The sequence below is a fragment of the Ursus americanus genome, chromosome 2 (genome assembly GCF_024610735.1).
Source record: "Ursus americanus isolate L20-20 chromosome 2, mUrsAme1.1.p, whole genome shotgun sequence".
NCBI classification, from domain to species: domain Eukaryota; kingdom Metazoa; phylum Chordata; class Mammalia; order Carnivora; family Ursidae; genus Ursus; species Ursus americanus.
In genome coordinates this window covers 15656660-15675945 of record NC_142128.1, presented here as the reverse complement: position 1 = coordinate 15675945, position 19286 = coordinate 15656660, and the positions used below count along the sequence as shown (strand labels likewise).

The window sequence follows — 19286 nt, the reverse complement described above, 5'->3', positions numbered from 1 at the left end:
TAGTTAGCAGAAAAACAAAATGAGGCGCGAAATGAGGCAAAGATTCTCCTCCTGACCTGTTCTCACAAAAGACATCTTTAAATGAAAAAACCTTGTATCTACATAGGGAACACTCTTCCCGAAATGAATCCCTGATTAAAAGGGCAGAGTATCACCGGAGATTGAAAGGGCCCTACTCTAGGCAAAGTCCCTGATGTGGGAAAAAGCCATTTAAGATAAGCCAATGAACAGGAAGCAGAACGCCGTAGGGTTAGGCCAACATACCCTTCTTTTGAGGAAGGTAGATTAACCAAGCCTTTGTCCAGAAGCCTGTCACCTGAGACTTAAGACCAGAGGCCGCACTATTTGCCTTTAACTGGCCAACAGATGCCCGGGGTTTGCTGTTTATGAGAAGAGGTCATCTCAGGAAGAGACGTCTCCCAGGAAAGAAGAGAAAAGAGTCCGCTTTTACTCACCCTTCGGTGGAAGTGATCCTGGGTTTCGGCACCAAAATGACGCGGGAGAGCTAGGTTCTTATCTCACAGAGTCAAAGAATGAATCTCGTGGACAAAGGAGAGTGAGTAAAGCGAAAGAAGTTTGTAAGGTGAAGATACAGAAAAGGCTCTCAACAGTGAGAGGGGTCCCAACAGGGCTGCCAAAGAGGGCTTTTAGGGTTGGTGTTTTATAGAAAGCTAACCAGGGACCTTAAATCCTTTTAACATCTCTGTTGACATCAGCATTGAGCAAGGACTAGTGATAACACCTTCAGTGGCCCACCTCCCCCTAAGCTCTCCTTATTCTTTGTTGGTCATAAGTGATCATAAAAAAGACACCCGCCCCACACGCCTAGCACAGGGTGGTCTGGTTTGTTCCCTTATTTCTGGCTTCCCCACACCTCCACATTTTGGGGATTTCTTTGAGATTGATCACTTGGCCCCTAGCTATCCTTCCCCTCCTGTCCCTTATTCCCTGGGAAGAAGCAGGGAGGTTGTTTGAATGAGCAGGTGTACCGCCATGCTGCCTAATGTGGCCACTGACTTCCATTGTTTTAGTTAAGAAATAAGCCTTTCTCTTTTCTTGATTCTCTCCTTTTGGAACTCGTAATAGACAAATGTGAGAACATCTCGATCTACTCTCCACATTTTCCTCTCTGCTACATTCTGTATAATTTCTTCTGGTTTACCTTGCAGTTTACTGAGTCTCTCTTCAGCACTATCTAATCTGCCTAAAACCCATCTACTGAGTTTTTTTATTTCAAAGTTTAGCTGCTCCTGGTATTAACTTGTTCCTCTATCTCTTGTATTCACTGTAAAATGGTGGTTAGATTTAGAAAATTGATTAGATTCAGATTACTTTTATACATTAATATTTTATAGTCAGTGCTATATACTTTCTTTTCTTTCACATCAAAAGGTATATAATGTCCAGTTAACTCACTTTTACTGGTGGTAAGATTAATTGGTGACTCAGGCGGTATTACTCTGCTTTTTATTATAAAGTTCCCATCAATCTTTCAATGATTTTGTTAACCATTGTTGATATTATTCATCATTTCATTAGAGTTTGCAAAATAAAATGTTTCCTAATTCTGTCATTCCTTATGCATCAATTATTTGGTCATTCTGAAATGCATTTTTATCATACTTCATGATATATTGATTTCTTTTATTTTTCAAATTATTGACTTGGTGCCCTAGGACTCCCCAAAAGCAACCAGAGGCTTTACTTTTTTTTTTTTAATATTTTATTTATTTATTTGACAGAGAGAGAGAAAGCACCAGCAGGGGATGCAGTAGCAGAGGGAGAGGGAGAAGCAGGCTCCCCGCTGAGTAAGGAGCCCAATGTGGGACTCGATTCCAGGACTCTGAGATCATGACCTGAGCTGAAGGCAGAAGCCCAACCGATCGAGCCCCCCAGGCATCCCCGGAGGCTTTACTTTTAAGTACGTTTATGAACTCATGGATTTTTATATATTTTATGGTTTTCAATACATTCAATACATTTCAATACATTCAATAATTCTCTTTAGCCTCACATAATTTCATCTTAGTTCAGTGGGAACCCCTTCAGGTTGGGTTTTGACCTGACCCCATTCATCTTTAATAGCTCTCTTGATTACGGACACAAGATGTCCCAAGTTTAACTCACATATTTCCTGCTCCAGACCTGAAGTCAGTGATTTTTCAAGGATCCTTTGTTACTTTCAGAGAAAAATGGTATATAAATACCACAATCTGGGTGCTTGGAACTGATTGATACTGGGTTTGTAGGCTTTCTAGGAAAAACTTTTTTTGAGAAAAATAAATCATGAGTTCATACTGTATTCCCAAATTGAATTTAAGATTACAAAGCTTTCACTTTGCTTCTTTGATTTTATTGTTATGGACCGAATTGTGTCCGCCCCCACAAAAACTTCATATGTATGTTGAAGCCCTAACCCCCAATGTAATGGTATTTGAAGACATGACCTTTAGAAGGTACTTAAGATTAAATGAGGTCAGGGGTACCTGGGTGGCTCAGTTGGTTACGCATCTACCTTCAGTCCAGGTCATGACCCCGGGGTCCTAGGATCGACCCCCACATTGGCGCCCCTGCTCAGTGGGGAGCCTGCCTCTCCCTCTCCCTCTGCCAGTCCCCTAGCTTGTGTGCTCTCTCTCACTCTGTCAAATAAATAAATAAAATCTTTTTAAAATTTTAATTAAAATAAAATAAAATAAATAAATGAGGTCATAAGGGTGGGGCCTAATCCAATGAGTTAGCGTTCTTGGAAAAGAAAAAGAAGACACCAGTCGGCCTGTGCTCTCTCTCCCTGTACACACACACACACACACAGGAAAGGCCATTTGAGGACATAGCAAGAAACTGATCCTGACACCTCCTTGATCTCAGACTTCTAGCCTCCAGAACTGTGAGAAAATAAATTTCTCTTGTTTATGCCATACTTACACACACTCTTACCTCCTCTCTGTCCCCTTGCCTCACATGGCCAATTTCCCAATCACTTCTCCAACCCAATTTCTTTCTTCCATTCCCACTGCTCCAATGTAGGTTTTCACCATCCCCCGACAAAGCATCTTGCCTCCAAGCTCTCCAATCTCTGTTCTCTCTTCCACACTCCTACCACAATAATGTTGAAGGCTAGCAAACTACTCATATCTCTCAAAGGTTTCTCATCATTTAGAACAAAAAGTGAGGCCAGGCCCTTAACAAGAAATGCTTCCCAGGTAGAGGCCTATCTCTAACCAACCTCGATCCCTGCCATTCTTTTCCTGACCGCATATCCTGGCAGTATCAGCTTCCTGCTCATCATACTGTCTCTCACACCCCGGCACCCCTGCACATGCTCTCTTTTCTGCCTCATGTGCCCTTCCCACATCCCACGTCCCTCTCCTCTCAAGCTATATAGCCCCTGGTCAAGGGCTATGTATTGATCAAGTCTCCTCTCTCCGCAAAATTATGCATTCCTTTTTCAAGGTTCCCATTACCTACAGTTGTTTTACACTTTTTTTCTTTACTCACCTGTGCCTACTAGACTGTGGGCTTTTTGAGAGCGGGAGTCTCCTTTGATTCATCTTTTTTGCCTAGCGCAGAGTCTAAGAAGTGTTCATACCTGTTTGGTAAGAAAGAAATGAGTGTTGGACAGACTAATGTATGGGAGAATTCTTATTTTCCCAGTCTTCCCTCACCAGTCGCTAAGATGTTTCGGTAGTTAAAGACAATGTACCATACCCATTTTTTGGCCCTCAAATTGTCTGTGCCAGTAGCCTATTGTTTTGTTTCTCTTAATTTCCTAATACATCCCCAGTCCTCCCTCTATCTGAGAGGGCGCCATCAAGCAGCCTGCTCATGGGCCATCTAACCTCTTCATAACTGTGACACATATTTATATGCCAACGCTGGACTTCTCTCCGTCTCACAGATATTGAGAAATAACACCTACAATCAAATTGGGCACAAAAACCTACAGAAGTTTATCTTTAAAGCCGCTGTGAGGGTAGAATGCTTAAGTCTTATCATTCAGCAGTGTCCGGTGTTTCGGTGTTTGATGAATGAATGAGGTTCCTCTGATTTGGAAGGCCTTGTCCAAGACTGGGAGCTCAGCGGAAGAAGAGGAAACCGAATAAATGAAAGGCCGGAATCCTCTACGCTCCAGTGGTCCCGCGCGTGGAGAAAACACAGGTACAGGTTTCCCATTTACCCACGGTCGGCTGTTCCCTTTAAGGGGAAGTGGGCGGAGTCGTGCCTTTACGCCCGCCCATGGTTGGAAGTACACGCGGCCAATGAGAGGAGCCGTCCCGTGCGCAGCGACTGGCAAGGGCGTGACGTCATCCCGCTCCGGCCGACGCTCGGGCCGCCCCTCCGTACGACACGCGCAGGGAAGATACAGTCGAGAGGTGAGCTCTGTGACGCCTTGAGGTTGCAGGGGTCGAATTCGGAGGAGCGAGACGCCGCCCCGTGAGAGCCTGGAGGCGAGGCGAGTGCCCTGACCCCGGGGTAGTGCGGGGCGGGAGGGTCAATCACCCCAACGTACCCCAGGCCCGGCCGGATGGACTCAGCATTAACCGATCAAGAAAGCAGCCCCAAGTTGGAGAGGACACCCGTGCCGTCCCGCCTAGGCCTTGAGCGCGCGGGTAGCGGGGCTTGAGCCTTCGGGGACAGGCACGCCCAGCGGCAGGAAAGAAATAAGGGACGCCAGTAAAGACCCACCTTTTTTAGCGCTATTGAGCGTCTTCTAGGTTAAACCCTCAAAGGGCTCCTGTGAGTAGACCCTGTTCTTATTCCCGTTTTGCACAGGGGGGAATTGAGGCTTTGAAATGACAGCTTTGTAAACAGTATGAAGGTGAAGGGTTGGGGTAAGGAAATAGTGAAACGTGTAAGCATCTCCAAAGTGGTGATTCCAGAAGGCCAACAAAAGCTGTTTCTGAACTTCAGCAGTTCTAGTAACAAAATTCATTTGGTGAGTCATAACAACCAGCATATTAAACTTTGAAATTTGTTTTTCAGGTGACCAAAACCACATAATGTCAATAGTTCGTTCATCTGTCCACGCCAAATGGGTCGTGGGGAAGGTGATTGGAACAGCAATGCAAAAAACAGCTAAAGTGAGAGTGACCAGGCTTGTTTTGGATCCCTATTTATTAAAGGTGAGAGATATCGCTTTTTCAGATGGCATTGATAAATCACAGCATGTTATGGATTCTGAGCAGAGAAACAATTCCCTGTCAGTACAGATGCACTGAGCCTCTGCTGCGAACCAGACACTGCTGATCTAAGGGTATAACAAAGTGAATTGATCATGGATCATTCTCAAATTCTGGGGACACGTAGAGTTAATTTCAACTCAGTCTGATAACTGCTGTAGTAATTCTCTGTGCAAAGTACTGGGAGCAGAGAGCAGGACACCTGTTTCTTCCCACATGGCTGAAGGAGAGCATCCTTCAGTTAAGAGACATTTGGGCTGAATCTCAGAAAGGCTTTTATCCAAAGGCCCAGGTTTGGGGGAGTCATTCAGGCCGTGATGAGTGCTTTGTGGAAGTTCTTTTAGCCATTAAAGGGTGTGACATTGTGCAGGAACAACAAGTGGTTTGGCAAGGTCGGGCCCAGAGCTTGACCCTAAGTAGGCACTGACTGTTGTTGAGTGAAGGCAAGAGCACTGGGAGCTGGACTGAGAGAGGTCTTGGATGTAGTATTTTTGGATTTCATCCTATAAGCAAAGGAAGGCAGACTTGGAGACATAGGGTGAGGACTGGAGGTAAGGAAGTGGGTAAGAAGGCTATTGCAAAAGTCTCGAACTGGATATAAGGACCTGAACAGTCCTTGGAGCAGTGGGAATGGAGTGGGAAAGTAGATTTCAGAAAGAAAAGACCGAGTCCTTGATTTGTTAGATGTGCAAGGAAGGAAGAGGAAAGTGCCAAGGCTGGCTGTGCATTCAAGGTTAGGCACACAGGTAGGTAGAAATGCTCTTTGCTATCTAGGATGAAAAACATAGGAGCAGAGGTGACAGGGTTTTTGTTTTTTTGTTAATTTATTTGAGAGAGAGAGAGAGAGAGAGCGCCCAAGTAGGGGGAGGGGCAGAGGGAGAAGCCAACTCCCCACTGAGCAGGAGGCCAGTTGCTGGTTCAATCCCAGAACTCTGGGATCATGACCTGAGCCGAAAGCAGGCACTTAACTGACTGAGCCAGCCAGGCGCCCCCAGAGGTGACAGAGTTGAGGGAAGGGGGCACCAGGTGGGTTAGGGAGCAAAATAAAGTGGTCTTTTATTAACAACAACAACAACAACAACACAGGAGCAAGCTGAAGAGTGACAGCATGATCATTGGCCTGAGAGTCAGAAGACCTTAGCTTGAATGTTGACTGTTGTTTACTAGCTGTGCCCATTACCTTTCTCCAGAGCCTGTTTTCTTATATGTAGAATGAGAATACCTTATGTAGCAAGGTTGTTTATGACCATCTGTGGCTTGTTTGCAGTACTTTGAGCCACACATGGAGCTAAGTGTTTTATGAATATTATAACATTTGATTCTCTGGATAACTTTAGAGATGCAGATATTGGAGCCTCATTTTATGTTGGGGAAAAAAAAAAATGATTAAGTGACTTGTCCCAAATCACACAGCTAGTAGCGAAAGTAGCATGTTTATAGGCTGGAGAGAAGGCTCCACTAGGAAGGAAGAGTTTAAATAAGGGTAAAGAAGGTTGATGATTGATAGACAAGGATGCTGCAGGTAATGGGCTGGAGATCTCAGGGACATGATCCACTCTAGAATTTAGCTGTTTTCCGGAAATTAAGCAGCTAATTTTTGTATTAGAAGCCTCCTTAAGTGTGTACTGTCTTTTTTCCCCAAGTCCCTGCTTGTTTTCTGTGCATTACTTTTTCATATTCTGTACTGTGTTATCAGATCACAGATGGGAACTACTGATTTGTTCCTCCTCCTTTCCACAGTATTTTAATAAGCGAAAAACCTACTTTGCTCATGATGCTCTTCAGCAGTGCACAGTTGGGGATATTGTGCTTCTCAAAGCTCTGCCTGTTGCACGAACAAAGCGTGTGAAACATGAACTGGCCGAGATCGTTTTCAAAGTTGGACAAGTCATAGATCCAGTGACCGGAAAACCCTGTGCAGGCACTACCTACCTGGAAAGCCCAGTCAGCTTGGAAACCACCTGCCTAACCAAAAATCTGGAAGAACTCAGTAGCTCTTCAGCACAGTGAAGGAGGATTGGGAGAAGGAGACAGAGGGAAAGATTTATAAGTTTGCTTTATGGAAAAAGAAATTTTCCCAAGCTTCATTACAAACTGTCCTATTTCTCTTCTGGTATTTATGGAATAGCGAAAAGTAAATGAAGTAAAGGCCTTGTTAAAATTTTTCATAAAAGTTTAAGGTCATGTTTTAAATTTCCTTTCATTGGACATACGTTCTTCTTACAGTCAGTGTGCCTAGCAATCCCCTGCATTGTTTTGTAAGCTCTCTGTTTTAGAAGGTATGTATTTTTTTCATTCAAAGGAATCTTGAATTTATCTTAGAATCTTTATTTGGGGAGGAAAAATCTTTTGATATAAAACAGATAAGACCTCATTAAGTGAATATTTATTTTTGGTGGCATATATTCGAAGTTAACTTAAACTTTTTTCTCTGATTTAACAGTTACAAATGGAAATAATCAACAGTCTCATTGGGGTCAGACTTTATCACATTAAAGTCTGTATTCTGAATGTTGACACATAGAAAATAAAGCTTGAAGATTGTGTCACTTTTCTTCTATCCCGTATTCTAGCGTAGAATAGGTCTGAGTTCATACAATCTGATACATTGATGAAGCTTTAGAACTTCTCACACTGTGCAGTTGTGTTGGAGAGTTTCAGTTTTGTTGCTGCTTTTTAGTAAACTATGAACCTAGATTTTGACCTGAAGAAACATTGAGTTATATATTTCAGTTTCCTGTCTCCTAGAAAGAGACTTGGAGCATATTTCAACCTCAACTAATCTGTGTATTGTACAAGCACAGGGTTTCAGTAGTAACCACAAGCGCTGCCCACCCACTCAGGGCTCAAAATCTAGTAAGTGAAGTATGCACAGCTTCCTTCATAGCAAACAGAAGCACATGGGTGGGGATGAAATGAGGATAATTTTCTGGAAGAGACTAGATAGTGCTAGAACTGAATCTTAAAGGAAGAGTCTCCACCTAGGAAATGAGGATTGTGAAAAGGGCATTCCAGGCAGAGGGACGAGTGTAAAATCCTGAAAGTATGAGAGAAGGGAGCATAACCAAGGGGTTCTGTAAGTGGATGAGGACTGCTGGGTCGTTTTGTACACGAGTGGAGCTCAGATAAAGAAATAGGTGGAGGGCAGCCCTGCCGGGACTCCTCTCACTCCTGAAAGGTTTTCCTGTATCCTTTCTTAAACTTCTATCGCTTAAAAAAAAAAAAGAAAAAAGAAAGAAAAGAAAAGAAATAGGCAGAAATTACACTTAAGTGGTTGTGGGTTATCTGACATTTTTAAAGAGAATGATATAAATAGATTCACACTCCTGTAAAAATAATAGCATCAGTAGAGAATGGGACTGGAAGGGGAAAGATTAGAGGAAGGAGACAGACTTATTCGAAAACTAGTCCTAAGTCCTAAACTACGCTGGATAAGAAAAGAGGAAAAGAGATTGGATAGATGATGTTCCAACAAGCAAAAGGGTGTCTAGGTCTCCCACTTGTGAAGCTATATGGAACCCGTTATCCTGGTAGAAACAGGACATCTGTACAAGCCATCTCAAAAACCTCAACTATTTAAAATGTTTACATGTATTCTTGTTTATCTTAAGATATTTTCCTAATAATCTTGGTGTAGAAATTATGCTCCAGGAATATGCCCAATATTTCTTCTATGGCACTGAGTAACTTAAGCTATACACCTGTGAAGTAAGAGTACCTCACCCAGTAAAAAGCATTGGGTTAATAGAACTCCGGAGCAAGATGATAGTGGAGAAAAAAAAAAATGCAGAACAAGTGGCCTAGTACTAAATAGCACAAAAGCAAGGTCAACCCAAGAAATATTTGTCGCTCAGGAGAATATATTTGAAAGCATTTGTCTCTTGAAAAATAGCTGAGAAGTTGGGAGAATATGTGAGAAAGTCACAAGGGCACAGGGACACCACTAGCTTGAAGAGGCTTGCCTCCTGCAGTGGAGGATTGTGCCATGTCCTTTCTGCCCTCGGAAAGCTCCCTTCAGCCTTCCTTTTGGGTCTATCCAGTTTCTTACAGGCGCATTAAACAGAAGCCTGTTGAGATCAGGAACCTTCTCAGTCACACAGCCTCCGGCCTCCTGTTCTGTGTCCCTTGGTCTTTCCACTGGCCTCCAAGTGACAAGTGTCCCGTCTGGAGCAAATCCTTGTTGCCACTCCTCCATCCATAGGACCCCTTTTTGTCCTCCCTGGTGGCTCCTTGACATATTAACATGTTCAAATATTCCTTCAATCAGAAAACTGCACCACTTAAGCTCCAATGCCTCCAAGAAGCCCAGTTCCTGCCCCCACCCTCTTATGCAGAGACCCGCCTGGGTAACAGAGACCTCCCAGCTACCCAGTCCTGAGGGCATTTTCCTCTTGGAGGAAAATGCAGACTCTTGCATTGTCCTTCAAATGTTCCCCTTGCTGGCTGGGGCCTCTACCCTTCCCTGTTCCTCCCTCTTCTCTCACTGTCTCGCTCCCTTTCTGCCCACCCCGTCTTGGTTGCAGTTTTCAAGGTTACACTTGTGGCCCTTTTATCTTACTCAGGATACATTTTCCCTAAACAGTTGCCATCCTGACCCACGCCTTTGTTTCCTTGGCCAGGTGTCCTCCCTTCCACTGGTCAACTCCTCCTAGCTTGGTACTGCGCTGTTGTGCCAGCAACTAACTCGGGCTCTAGCCTCTGCTTCACAGCCACCGCCAGTTACTTGGTCTCCCGTCCTTGCCCCCTTCCCGCCTCGTGAATCGCTTCGTTTCAACACTTTTCACACTCAGCCAATCATCATTTCACATCCTGCCCCACTGGACTGGGACGGCTTGACAGTGGAGACGCGATCTGCGCCCGCCAGTGTTGAACAGGAACAATGTAGTCCCGAGACTACGCGATAACTACAATGTTTTCATCCAGAAAGTTTTTATTAAAGCGTTGTTTTGGGTCTGTTTTTGGTTTGAAAAGGTAATAAATTTACATGGTACGAAAGGTACCGGGGGAGAAGCCTGGATTTAACACAGTGTTACTCTTTTCCTGTGGATCTGTCCACGCACATTAAAGCCTTGTCCACGTTCCCCTTGCGCACCCAGTTCAGGACACCCAGCTCCTTCCGCAGGGGATTTTCGTCTCCTAGTGCAGCCCTCTCGGGCTTGGCGCTCCTTCCTCCCAGCTGCGGGGCCTCCCCGCGCCGGCACCGTGCGCCTTGCTCCCCCTGGCGGCGGCGCCCGCCGCTGCCGCCGCGGCCGCGCGCCCCGCCCCGCCCCGCCCCGCCCCGCCCCGCCCCAGCCTCGGCGGGCCCGGCCGGGGGAGGGGTCGCGGCGGCGGCGGCGGCGGCGGCGTCAGCGGCGGCCCGGGTGGTGGGAGCCCAGGCGCCAGAGCAAGATGGCGGCGCGAGTACTACATGCCCGCGGAGCGGCCTCGGCTGGCGGTCTCCTGCGGCGGGCCGCCCCCTGCAGCCTCCAGCCCGCGCTCCGGTGAGCAGCGCCGCCCTTTCCGGGAGCGGCCGGGGAGTGGCCGCCGCGGGGCGGAGGGCGCGGGGTCCCCCGGCGCGGGTCTCCGCCCCGGCCCGGCAGCGCTCCCTCGGGCAGGGCCGCCGGGGCTGCGGGGCGGCGGGGGCCGAGGCCGCGGTCGGCCGGGGTGGGCGGGAGCCTCGGCGGAGTCGGAGCGCTTTCCCGGCTTGCCGGGCTCAAGGTCACGGCGGGGACGGCGCTCGGTGCCAGGGCCACGTCCGCGCGCCGTGCGGGCCCGGCCTGCGGGACCTTGACCCAGCGCGACCCGAGCGGTGGCCGAGGGCGCGCGCGCGGCTCAGGCCCCAGGCCCTGGACTCGGCCTCCGGCTTCTCGCGGGCGCCCGGACAAGGCTGTGCGTCCGCGCGAAGCCACGGTGTCTGCCCCTGCAAATGGCCGTAGACAGACTCCTTAATGTCTTAGGTGGTGAACAAGAAATAAAATCACTCATCGTCCGCGGTGAGCCCTCGTGAAGCGCTGGGGAGTAGTGGGGAAGTCGCTACGAACAGTCTGACTTGCATGGAAAAGTAGGCAACGGATCAGAAAGTATTTAGAAGTTACCAGCACTAAGTAGGCGTTGGGTTCAAGTTTAAACTTTCTTCGGAACGCATTGTATTAAATATTTGGTTTTCCGACTTTATCCCTTTGACATATCCGTGCCCCGTTTTCCATGTTCAAAAACCAAGCTCATATTGACTTACACGTAGATTTGCTTTCATGTTTTCTGCACATTAGTAATTTAAACGTTATCTGTTTGTGGCTAAATAATGAGCCTCTAGAAAATTCAGTTGTCACTTAACGAAAGAGTAAAGGGACTGCCTGTTTGTTAAACTCTTACTATGCGCCAGAGAGTTTATTTAATCTAATCCTAGAAGCAGTACTCAAGTAACAGGATCTGCATTTTACCCGTGAGATGGGACCTCAGGTGAGACCTCCGGCTAGAAAAGGCATTTGAACTCAAGTTTATCCGGCTTTCCTACGACTGGTGCCCAACTTGTATTTCCAGATTTGATGTTTGTGTTTCCAAGTTGATGAACAAATCAGCCTCCTTTTATATTTATTCTGTTATAGAGCGTCTACTGTGTCTTGTTTTTGTTTTTGTTTTTTGTTCACACAGGTGATAAGAAACTGTGAAATTCAAATTTTCTTCTTTCCAAAAAAGACAGCTGAGGCTGAAGGTGTTCACCCAACATACTCACTCAGAGTGCCCAAGGTCACAAAGCTAGTAAACTGGAGATTTGGACCTGGGTCTGCCCAGTACCCCACTTCCTTCTGGGGCCAAATGCTCTTGAAACGGAAGCCCAACCTGTTGGCTCTTGGATTACTTTCTCAGGCCCCCTGTATCTTTTGACTGCCTTAACTGTAGGAGTTCTTTGGGACTCAGTCTCGACCCAATTAATTCACTAAGTCTGCATAAATTGAATGTATACGATGTCTTTGAAGCCTTGTGGAACTCCGCTTCATAGCCGTGGTCACTGTCCCCAGGAAGCCATGGCAGAGGTAAAAATCCATATAGACTTAAAGATGGAGGTAGGTGGTATGAGAGAAGAGCAGGGAACCTACCCCGTGAGATCACGGAAGGCGTCTCCAAGAAGGTGCCTTTACAACCTAGGGTCAGTGTGCGGGAAAGTCCTGACCGGGAAGGAGTAAGGCATACCGGGACACTTCAGAAAAACCTAGGAAGATGGAACATGGGAGTGAAGGGAAGACAGGCCAGAAGACAGGGGGCAAGGAGCAGGAGCCCCATAATTCCAGGCCTTGCAAGCCAGTTTAGAGAGGTTGGATTTTATACTGAGAGCCACGGAAGGCATTTAAAGGTATACATTCCAGGGTGACATGATCTGATCTATGTTTTTAACATATTAGTCTGATTTTGGAAAAGAGACGAAACCAAGGGTGATGGCCAACTGAGCAGCTGCTGGTGCCATTTACTGAAAGTCCCTGTTCCTCAGGCATATGAGTGCCCACCATGTGCCAGGCGCTGTTGGGAAATATCAGTGAATAAAGTCGTTGCCATCTGGGAGCTTGCTCCTAATTCAGAGAAGGAAGAACAGGTACAGGGTGGGGAGGGGGGATTCCAGAGCACTTTTGAACCTGGTAAAGTTTGAGATGCCTGTGAGCTATTCAAATGGAAAGGGATTTGGCCTGTTTGATCTATGTGACTCCTCAAAGGAGATGTCTGGACCACAGGTTACATTTGGGAGTTGTGGGTATATAGGAATGCTCAATGTTGATAGATCCGTGGGTTTCATTATACTGTGTTGCATTTAATTGAAATTATTCTTAATAAAACATTTTTTAAAACCATAGGAATGGATGCGATTGCTTGAAGAGTGTGACTAGAGAAGGGGCTAAGAAACAGGCCCTGAGGTGTGTCAGCATTCACAGGCTAGCCAAATTATGGAAAGAGCCCAAATGTCCATCAACTGATGAATGGATAAAGAAGGTGTGTGTGTGTGTGTGTGTGTGTCTGTGTCTGTGTGTGTGTGTGTGTGTACACACACACAGTGGAATATTACTCGGGCATTAAAAAGAATAAAATCTTGCCGTTTGCAACAACGTGGATAGAACTAGAGGGTATTATGCTAAGCAGAATAAGTCAGAAAGACAAATACCATATGATTTTCTCGTATATGGAATTAGACACAAAACAGATGAACACAGGGGAAGGGAAGGAAAAATAAAATGAGATAAAAACAGGAAAACTGTAAGAGAATCAAATATGGAGAACAAACAGGGCTGGGGGTGGGCTAGATGGGTGATGGACATTAGGAGGGCACTTGTTGGGATGAGCACTGGGTGTTATATGTAAGTGGTGAGTCAATGAATTCATCAAGAAACCAGTACTACACTATATGTTAACTAACTTGAATTTAAATTAAAAAAAAAAAATTCACAGGCTCGATGTAGGAAGGAGAGGCAGCCAGGGAGACTGGGAGAGAGCAGCCAGTGAGCACTGTTTGTGGCAGTGCCCGAGGGGAGGTGTTTCAAGGAGGTCGTGGTCGACTGTGCCAGAGGCTGCTAAAAAGTTAAGAGGACAGAAAACTGGGTTTGCCAACAGGACTCTGAGTGACCTTGTGAGAGGGATTTCAGAGGGGAAGGAGGAAGCCTTGCCAGGAGACTTATCTGCCAGCACCTCTTAGCTGTGCTCAGTGCCAGGCCTGGAGTTCCATTTGCTTAGTGGACATTGCGCTAGTGTCCTCCTGGTGCTTGAGATGCTTACGTACCCAGGATTTAACTCGTCTTCCTCCTACAGAACCTGCTTGTTCCTCCGGGGTTCTCTCTCCAGTAATGGTCCGTCTTCCATTTCGTGGCCCCATGCCCACCCCCTCCTGCTCTCTCCCAGCTAGCCAGTTGCCAGATCTGTCAGTTCTACCTCCAGCAGGTCTTGACTCTACCTTCTGTCTCATCATTCCCCACCTCAGCTCTTGGCAACACTTGTCTGGCGTCCTGTGAAGAGTAAGGACTTGAACCTGTAGGAGAAGGGGACAGCTCAAGAATTCCGAGCAGAGCTTTCTCCTATTAGAGATCTATGACACGAACGTGGACTGGATGCTAATCCCTTTGCTTTCCCATTCCCACCCCACCCTACCCTTGCCAAGAAAAACTATGAAAGACATATTGGGGATGGTTTTTGGTTTTTTATTTTTTAAGATTTTATTTATTTGATGGAGAGAGAGAGAGAGAGCAGAGCGCTCACAAGCAGGGGGAGTGGAAGGGAGAGGGAGAAACAGGCTTCCCGCCGAGCAGGGAGCCTGATAGGGGGCTCCAACCCAGGGCCCCGGGATCATGACCTGAGCCAAAGCCATCTGCTTAACCGAGCCACCCAGGCGCCCCTGGGGACAGTTTAATATATGAAATGGATATTAGATAGAATTCTTTTCCTCAGATGTAAAAATTATATCATGGTTTTCTCTTTGTTCTTAGAAGGTGCATGCTGGAGTATTTAGGGATAAAGCATCATAATGTCTATACTCTGCTTTCAAATGGTTTGGTAAAATAAAGCAAATACATATAGAAAGATTTAAAATGATAAAATGTTCATTTTTTTTTTTCACCTACAGGCAGGGTATAGAGGTCTTCATTATACTGTTCCTTCATCTCTGTGCAGTTTTTATTTTATTTAAAGATTTATTTGAGAGGGAGAGAGAACATGAGCACATACAAGATTTGGGGAGGGCAGAGGGAGAAGCGGACTCCCTGCTGAGCAGGGAGCCTGACACGGCGCTCGATCCTGGGACGCTGGGATCATGACCTGAGCTGAAGGCAGACGCTTAACTGACTGAGCCACTCAGGCGCCCTTCTGTGTCATTTGTAAAAATGAAAAGTTAGGCGATAGCTCTCTGTAGCAGCAGTGTGGAAGACAGGTTTATTGGGGTGCAGAGGGTTTGGCGGTGAGGAGGGGAGCACACAGTGACTGCTTTCATGCAAGACTCTTTGGATCAGGCCCTTCAGCCTCCTGTCTCCCCCTCATCTCCTGCTATACCCACATACTCCTGGCCTTGGCAGGTGTAGTTCTCCCAAAATGGCAGGTGTTCCCCCGGACAGGTGCTCCTCATCTTTCAAGTCTTCAGTTCAAGTGCTTCTTCAGAGACTTGGTTCATGTCTCCCCCCAGGCCAACTTAGACTCCTTTTCCTCCGCCCCGACCCGTGTCCCAACCACTACCTTATGTGTCCATGAGAAGCTTATCTCACGTTGGGCTGTGATCGCGGCCGTCCATCTGCTCCCACCCGCAGGCCGCTCCGTGGGGTCAGGGCCGGGGGTGTCCGTCTTTACGGCCTCAGCCTGGCCCAGGGCTTGGCACCTGCAGCGCGCGGTCCGTAGGTACTCGGTGCTCGAATGAAGTCCATTTCACCACTGCTGCCTTATCCTGTGGCCTCAGTGTTGCCCGTACTTCCCATCTGCGGTTGGCTCCAGCTAACCCGCAACACTGTCTGTCTAGACACCTCGTCAGGACCCTGTCTTCCTGCTCTTCACCTCAGGAATATGTCTTGAAGGTATGTATTCCTTCCCTTTCATTCCTACTGCCCTAAGCGGAACCCAGGACTGTCCTTCGGTCCTTCCAGTGAGTAGCGAATTCCTCCTGTGTGGCTGGCACTGCTGGGCATGGCCACCAGCAGGAAGCCCAGGAACCATGCTCCCTGCCTCTGTTGTTGCAGTCCACCGGCCACACCACTGCCAGGCTGCTTTTCACAAGCTCGCTAGCACTGCCCCATGTGCGGGATAAAATCTGGCTGACAGGCATGTGGTGCGCAAGGCTCTAACCACTCTGCCCCCTTGCCTTCCCATTCTCTCACCATCCTCCCACACGCTGTTCTCCTGCCTTGCTGAACTCTCTACTGTTCCAGAAATATGCCATACAGTTTCACAATTCCAGGCCCCTGGACATGTTGTTCCTTTTCACTGGAATTACACCTGCCTTGTCCACAAGTCTGCGTCACCTTCCAAGACAGAGCCAGAATGTCTCTGCTGGAGTTCCTCTCCTCACAGGCCAAGCCAATGGTTCATTCCCTTGAGCTCCCACAGTGCGTGCACGAGTGTGTGTGTGTGTGTGTGTGTGTGTGTAAATCTATAGTATCTGAGCGAAGCATCTGGTTCACCTTTATATCCACAGAGCCTGGCACATAATGCTTATTTTTTTTTAAGATTTGTTTTTTTATTTTTGAGAGAAAGCATGCAGGGGGGAGAGGGAGAGAGAGTTTCAAGCAGACTCTGCCCTGAGTGGAGCCCAACGCGGGGCTCAGTCTCACCTGAGATCTTGACCTGAGCCAAAACCAGGAGTCGGACACTTAACCCAGGCGCTCCGTGGCACATAGTGCTTCTTCTATTTAAAGTCCAATATTCTGTGGGGCGCCTGGCTGGCTCGGCTGGTAGAGCGGGCAACTCCTGATCTCTCCAGCCCCCACGCTGGGCATAGAGATTACTTAAAATCTTTGGGAAATCACAATAAAAATGAAGTCTAATGTTTTGTAGAATGTACTGCCCCGTACCCCACCCTCTGTAAAGTGCCACCCAACATATGTATGATGTTATAAAGACTACGGATGGTGCTGTTTGTCATTCTCAAAAAAGAACCCCAGCCTGGGTCTTACACCCTGACAGCTGTTGGCCTAGCTGCTTCTGCTGTCTTCCGGGGTTCAGCTTGGACAGGGCACATTCGTCAGCTTTGGTCACCTGATGCTGAGAAGATTTCCGAGTTTGACTCAACCGGGGGTCATGCTGGGCTGGACTGTGTTTCATTCGTCAAGACATTTGCTACCCAAGTCGACAAGCAAACGCCGCTCGGGTTCTTGTGTGTGTCCCATGATGTTGACTGTTTCTTGGGCTCATCTGTAGATTACAGAGTGTTTCTGTATACTTTACGTCATTTTACCCATCTTAAAGTTGGTGTTATTAAAACCTGGGAAAATGCTCAACTGGGGAGATTGATGTTTGGGGGGCATCCCTTATTCGTGAGAATGTTTTGAACTTTATAGTCAGATCTGGGTTCCTGTTTTCATTTTGCCACGTCTTAGCTCTCATGTCATTTAACCTCTCTGAGCCAAGCTTTAAAATGTGGTAATGCCTAGCTTGCTAGGCTGTGCTGGGAATTGAATGAGGTGACGTAGACAAGCTACCTAATTCAGTGCCTAACAGGAAGTATGTATTCATTAATTTGTAATCCCCTTAAATTCTAAAGAAGAGGGGAAAAAATTACTTTGGGATCTTTCCCCTTCCAAATTTAGTTTGCCAATGTACCTATATGCCTTTCCTATAAAAGACTCTCTAAATGTGCACTTTTATAGCTAATTTTAAGTATAATAATAATAATATATGTATGTGGAAAATTGTCAAATAGTCCGGAAGGCTGTACAATGAAAAGGAAAAATCTTACTCCCACCCCACGCCCAGTCACATTCCCCAGATATCACTACTGTGGTACATTTCTGTACCTGCTTTTTCCACATAATTTTTTTTTTCAGAAATATCAACATATCAGTGCATGTAGATCTGTTTCATTCTTTTTAATGATTGCATTCTATTCTGATTTTGGATATTCTAAATTTATTTGACCAGTCCCTGTTAATGGATATCTAAATTGCCTAAACCAGGAAAAAACTGGAAACAAGGTGCTAATAAATATTCTCAGTTTATAAAGTATCAAATGTCATAGAAATTAAATGTATGTACACATGATGATGCATGTCTATGCATTTCTGGAATTAAAAACTGTTAGTAGTGGTTGCTTTGGTGAATATTTGTTATTTTAAATGAAATTCCCTAATGCTGATATTTTTAGAAACTTTCATTGTACCCCTTTCTTAATTGTTCATAGTAGTTATTCCTAAGCTCTTACAATTTATTTAACCACCCCCCCAATTTTTAAACACAGTTTCTGTCTGGTGAACTTAAAATCTGAAATAAATAAAAAAAACAGGAATTATATAGTCTTATTAAAAAATCGTAAAACTTCCTACTTTGTATATCACTAATTTTGTCTGCCTGCCATTGGGCTTCATGATATTTTTAAGCAAATATCCCAAAATGTGGTATGTTTAAAACACTTAACCAAATTGACAAACTGTTTTTATTGACATAAATTTTACTGTGGTCATTTGGAGACTTGCGCCTTCAAAATTAACTTATTTATATAATCAGAATACATCGAAAACAAACACCATATGGTTTGGGGTTTTGCTAAAAGGCTAACGATTTTATGTGTAATTTATTGCTTTTAATTTTAAAAGTTTGTTTTTATTGAAAAAGTAGTTTTAAAAACTTAATTTTTTTAGACTTTCACAGTATATCCGGCGCTGTCCTAAGTGCTATGTGGCTGACTACGTACTTAAAAATATACAAGAGTAAGGGCACAACATAAGAAATACAACCAATGATACTGTAGGAGCGACGTTCCAGACATATGGTAGCTACACTTGCTGGTGAAATAGCATAACGTATAAAGCTTGTCAAATCACTAAGTTGTAGGGACGCCTGGGTGGCTCAGTTGGTGAAGCGTCAGCCTTACGGCTCAGGTCATGATCCCTGGGTCTTGGGATCGAGTCCTGCAATGGGCTCCTTGCTCAGCAGGGAGCCTATTTCTTCTCCCTCTGCCTGCCACTCCCCCTGCTTGTGCGCGCTCTCTCTCTCTCTGACAAGTAAGTAAAATCTTTTTTAAAAAATTACTAAGTTGTATAGCTGAAACTAATGTAACACTGTGTGTCAGTTTTGCTCAAATTTATATATATATATATATATGCAAACACACAAAAGTAAAAAAGTCAGTACACACATTAGATGGGTAAAGCTGTATCTCTTCTGCCTTCTCTCCATCCCTCCCTGAGGTATACCACCATAAACACTTGGCTAATTCTAAGAAATTTTAACATCTAGTAAAAGCAATGTGCAAGAATTTCCAACGTGTTTTTACAAATGCCATTTAGAACCATATATTTTTGTCCTATGCACTTACAAGAAAAATGACATGAACAATGCTAGTATTAACTGATTATTTTACCTTTTTACTATGAGTTTGCTGCTTTTTAATCTTCGAAGGATTGAAAAAGTACTTTTATATTACTTAATCATTATGGAAAACATCTTACTGTTAATATT

General features: G+C 45.6%; 2 protein-coding genes across 4 annotated transcripts in view; both read left to right on the top strand.

The window, feature by feature from the left end:
• Positions 1 to 4297: 4297 nt before the first annotated feature.
• On the top strand, positions 4298 to 7726 carry MRPS17 (mitochondrial ribosomal protein S17). 2 transcript variants are annotated; one of them, XM_045786095.2, is made up of 3 exons: positions 4298 to 4453; positions 4984 to 5123; positions 6921 to 7726. In XM_045786095.2, the coding sequence occupies exons 2-3, from the start codon at positions 5001 to 5003 to the stop codon at positions 7188 to 7190; spliced, it is 393 nt and encodes a 130-aa protein (XP_045642051.1). In that variant the 5' UTR covers positions 4298 to 4453; positions 4984 to 5000; the 3' UTR covers positions 7191 to 7726. The 2 variants fall into 2 exon arrangements, with proteins under 2 accessions (XP_045642051.1, XP_045642052.1); XM_045786096.2 differs by having other exon boundaries at positions 4326 to 4373.
• Positions 7727 to 10490: 2764 nt separating this feature from the next.
• Positions 10491 to 19286, top strand: part of NIPSNAP2 (nipsnap homolog 2) — a 35986-nt gene continuing 27190 nt past the window's right edge. Inside the window, exon 1 of one of the 2 annotated variants that reach the window (XM_087868491.1) lies at positions 10491 to 10660. In XM_087868491.1, the coding sequence (XP_087724617.1) occupies positions 10569 to 10660 (92 nt within the window). In that variant the 5' untranslated portion in view covers positions 10491 to 10568. The remainder of the gene's footprint in view (positions 10661 to 19286) is intronic. The other variant, XM_045786097.2, reaches the window with a different exon arrangement.

What these genes read in the sequence shown, in the direction of transcription:
- MRPS17 (XM_045786095.2), top strand. Translation starts at nt 5,001, where the DNA reads ATGTCAATAGTTCGTTCATCTGTCCACGCCAAATGGGTCGTGGGGAAG. An exon ending in TGGATCCCTATTTATTAAAG is followed by an intron (nt 5,124 to 6,920) that starts GTGAGAGATATC and finishes TCCTTTCCACAG; the next exon opens with TATTTTAATAAGCGAAAAAC.